The following is a 4337-nucleotide window of genomic DNA, read 5'->3' as shown; positions in this document are numbered from 1 at the left end:
ACATCTTAGGGCAGAGGGAGGGGTAGGGGAGACAGCAATAGACTATGAATAAATTGTATTGCAGTGAACAGTGAGGAATTTGGGAGCATGAGGTACACACTTTATTAAATTGTCATCCTCTTAGGTATATGGCAATAGCCAGGAGGGTATGATTCGAGGCAGAGTAATGCACAGGAAAATAAAAGAGGATGGAAGTTGTGAGGAGAGACATAGGTGGTTCAATCTCATAAAACGAGGCTCCTGACCTCATTATTTGGGGTGAGACTTAATACCTGAATCTCCACTTTTGCAGAGCATGAGCACCCCTTCGTTTCTTTAGGGAAATCATCCATTTCTTCCATTTTGTCTCTTTCTCTCAGCCCTAGTCTTTTTGCATTGATTAGCTGCAAGACTTTGAAGCCTATTCTACTGCCTCTGGGCAGGGACTCACAACTGGATGCTCACAGATACATATGCTAGGAAGACCCTTCTCCAGAAGAGAGGTTAAGAGTCCGAGGTTCCTTCCTCCTAAGAAAGAGCCCACAGGTTGGAGTCTCCCCCATGGTTTATCCACCCTAATCCCCCACCTAAGACTTGTTCGGTGAAACTACTGAGGGAACACATAGGCCCAATGATTGCCTTCAGATTTTAGCTTCTCATCAGACCTTCTCAACTATACAATGGGAATAGCCCATCTTGAGAAAAGATGCATTCAGATTTCTGCACTGGTGGGAAAGAAGACCAGGGAGCTTCTCACATCTCCAAATCTGAGTTTATGGGATTCTATAAACATGAAAGAAATAGGTGTTACACTTAGCAAAATTTTAAATAAAATTTATAATATCTTATACCTAAGTTGAAACTCAGACATTGGAAATGTTTGACAGATACAGAATACACTTAAAAAAAGGGAGACATGATTGAGAGGATATCTTCTCCCTTAATCTGGAAAGAAGCAGGCTGTAAAACATGAAGAGTAACCTAGATTTGTTGCTCACAACAAGGGCAGGGTTACCACTCAATACAGATACAGTCATTCACCTCATAAGGCACACAGCAGAGAGAAAACAGGATTTACACAGGCTGAGGAAATGAATGGCAGATGTTAAACAGGAAGCAAGATAGCATGGATATTAAATAACTGTATTTGGTTATGAAATTTAATTTCAGATCATGGCACAGCACCCACAAGCTGTGTGACTTAGCTTTCTTGTTAATGTAAACCTCATTTCTTTCACTGGTAACAGGGGTCAAAAACAGTACCTACCACATAGGTAGAGATATTTCGTTAGAATAAATTTTCAAAAGTGAGATTACAGCATTAAAGCCTGTAACAATTATTTATTTATTGACCACTCCACACGGCATGTGGGATCTTTAGTTCCCTGACCAGGGATTGAACCTGTGCCCCCTGCAGTGGAAGCGCAGAGTCTTAACCACTGGACTGCCAGGGAATTCCCTAAAGCATGTAACTTTTAAAAAGTTCTTGCTATATTTTGCCAATTACACCATCAGCTGTGATGCTCGAGGATATGTGTTTCAACACAAACTCTTTCATTGTGAATTTTCATTAATAAAAACTGTAATTTAATCGGCAAAAATGTTACGTACTGTTTTACTATAGGGTTCTTGGATTACTAGTCAGAACAATTTTTCCTTCGTTTCAAAACCAATTGTACTTTTTGTCACTCTTCTTTATGTTCTTTTACTATTGATTTATTTTATTATTTAAGCCTTTTATATAATAAGGATGTCAATAGTATTTTTACCTGTGGAAAAGAATTATGGGAGCCTCAACAATTTCACCCCAAGCAGAGGAAGTGTTTGGAAGCCAACCAGAGAAAAGCACTGATGTGTTTATGGGCAACTGGGATTAAGCTAACATTAGGAAATCATTATATCAAGCCATTAAGGATAAAAGTGCCATGGTAAGGGTCACCTGCCTCCCACAGCCGGAAAGTCCTTGTCACAGCTGATCTTAAACACAGCTAGCACCCGCGTTCTGATCTGTTTGGTCTTGACACCATAAATAATGGGATTGATCACTGGAGGCAGAAGTAGATAGACATCACCCATGAGAACATGCACAGTGGGATCAAGGCTGTTTCCAAAGCGGTGCACCACTGAGAGGCCAATGAGAGGCACATAGAAGGCCAGTACCACACCAATGTGTGACACACAGGTTCCAAAGGCCTTGGCCCGTTCTGACTTGGAAGGCAGCTGCAGAACTGTTCGTAGAATCAGAAAATAGGACAAAGAGATGAACAGGGCATCCACACCCATGACCACCAGAATGGCGGTAAGACCATAGACCACATTGGGCAATGTGTCTGCATAGGCCAACTTCATTACATCCTGGTGCACACAATAGGAATGTGAGAGCACGTTGGATTGGCAGAAGGCTAGCCGTTTGATGAGCAGAGGCAATGGGATGAAAAAGAGGGATCCACGGGCCACGGCCACCATGCCAATCTGGGCTGTCACTCTATTGTTGAGCACTGCGGCATGGCGCAGTGGGTGGCAGATGGCTATATAACGGTCAAAAGCCATGGCCAGCAGGATGGTGGACTCAATGGCTGAGAGAGCATGAATAAAGAACATCTGGGTCATACAGGCGTCAAAGGTAATCTCCCGGGAATCAAACCACAAGAGGGCTAGGATCTTGGGCATGGTGGCTGTGGACAAGGCCAGGTCGATGGCTGCCAGCATGCAGAGAAAGAGGTACATGGGAACGTGCAGGCTGCGCTCCATCCTTACGATGAAGACCACGATGCAGTTTCCAAACACTGCCACGGCATACATAGAAAGCAGGGGGAAGCCGATCCAGAAATGAGCTTCTTCTAGTCCTGGGATACCAATAAGCACAAAGGTGGTATGTGTGAAGTTGCAGGCACTCATAGCTGGCACGGAGAAGGGGGCACTGGCGCAGGTGAGGTCACACTGGCAGCCTGCTAGCCTGTTAGGATAAGGAGCACAATCGGAGAGGCTGGCCCTGGAGACTTGGGAACTGAATGCACCTTAGCTCTCCCTCCGCTACTCTCTCTTTCTGCTTCTCCAAGTCATTTGGGCTCTCACATACGAAGGTTCTTTGAAGCCTCCTGCCAAAAGGGAAAGTGACAGCTCAAATTCATTTATCATTCACTACTCTCTAAGTCCATTTACACTTGTAAAAGGGAACCTGGAGATAACAATGCTTATCTCAAAATCTATCCTTCCCAAGTTCCCTGGATGACTCATCCTGGCCCATACCTTCACTGTCTGCATACTGGGCTGCCCTTTTCTCAGCTAGGTGTTAAGAGATACCTTACCTGGAAACTCTTCCTGAGAGGCTGTGTTTTCCTTTTACCCTTCCTTTCCCTACCCTTCCCTTCCCCTCCCTTCCCTTCAATCATTCATCGGTTCTGTAAGCATTTACTTACAGGACTTATTATATATGGAGGCTATTTGATAGATGCTGATGATACAGAGTCAAAGACACATCTTTTGCCCTTCAGATGCCCTGTCTAGGGTGAAAGATAGACAAGTAACCCAAATATTAGAATCTTGGAATAAGTGTAAGCAAAAGATGTGCATTTAATGCATGGGAGGGTGAAAGGCATGATCAGAGGAACCTTCCTGAAAAAAGATGGTCCTTCTGTTTAGTCTTGAAACATGAGTAAAAATTAAGCAGACAGAGAAAGGAATAAAAGGTGTTCCAAACAGTGGGAATAGGGAGGTTTTTGGTTTTGTTTTGTTTGCAAATCTTCAGGATTCCAGGTCCCCAGGTCTAAGATCAGTGGAAGAGGAAAAAAACACAATTGTGATTAAAAAATAAAAATAAAAACACAAAATAAAAACTGAGAAAAAAAGACCAAAATCAATCTCTTAAGGTAACAAGGAAACTTATCTGGGGTCATCAAATGAAAGGCAGTAGCTCCCTCCAATGAATTCCTGGGAGATGGAGGTGCTGGCAGGATCCTAGCGGCCAGGCATGGTCTCTGCGAAGGCTCTTCTCTCTGTCCCTGGCTGATGGGTTCCTCCACACTTAAAAGCTGCCTCTAAGGCCACTCTCACTGCTACAAAGAGAACTTGATTGAGTCCTAATACTCCTAGAGCTTTATCTTTCTTGGAACCTCTGCTGACCATTCATGTTAGGCGAGACATTTCTTTTTTAGGAAGCCCGGTGTTGCTCTGCCTCACCCTGTTCTCTGACCTATCATCAAACTGTCTCCCTGATAGGCTCCCTAGATGCCCTGGTATTTAGAGCTAATTGTCTCTAAAGAGCTAAGGGCTTAGCTTCAAGAAGAGTTTCTGAATCTTGAGAATAAACTCTGCAGGTGTCTTCATCAGTGGTATTCAGGTTAACCTGTTCACCTCCC

The 4337-nt window shown here is 43.6% G+C and overlaps 1 protein-coding gene across 1 annotated transcript; it reads right to left on the bottom strand.

The window, feature by feature from the left end:
* Positions 1–1914: 1914 nt before the first annotated feature.
* On the bottom strand, positions 1915–2877 carry LOC115839451 (olfactory receptor 51E2). The gene has a single exon (XM_030831090.3). The coding sequence runs from the start codon at positions 2875–2877 to the stop codon at positions 1915–1917; it is 963 nt and encodes a 320-aa protein (XP_030686950.1).
* Between the last annotated feature and the right edge of the window lie 1460 nt (positions 2878–4337).

Source organism: Globicephala melas, chromosome 8, assembly GCF_963455315.2.
Source record: "Globicephala melas chromosome 8, mGloMel1.2, whole genome shotgun sequence".
In the NCBI taxonomy this organism is placed as follows: Eukaryota; Metazoa; Chordata; class Mammalia; order Artiodactyla; family Delphinidae; genus Globicephala; species Globicephala melas.
The sequence above is the reverse complement of the archived record's forward strand: the minus strand, read 5'-3'. Positions and strand labels throughout refer to the sequence as shown.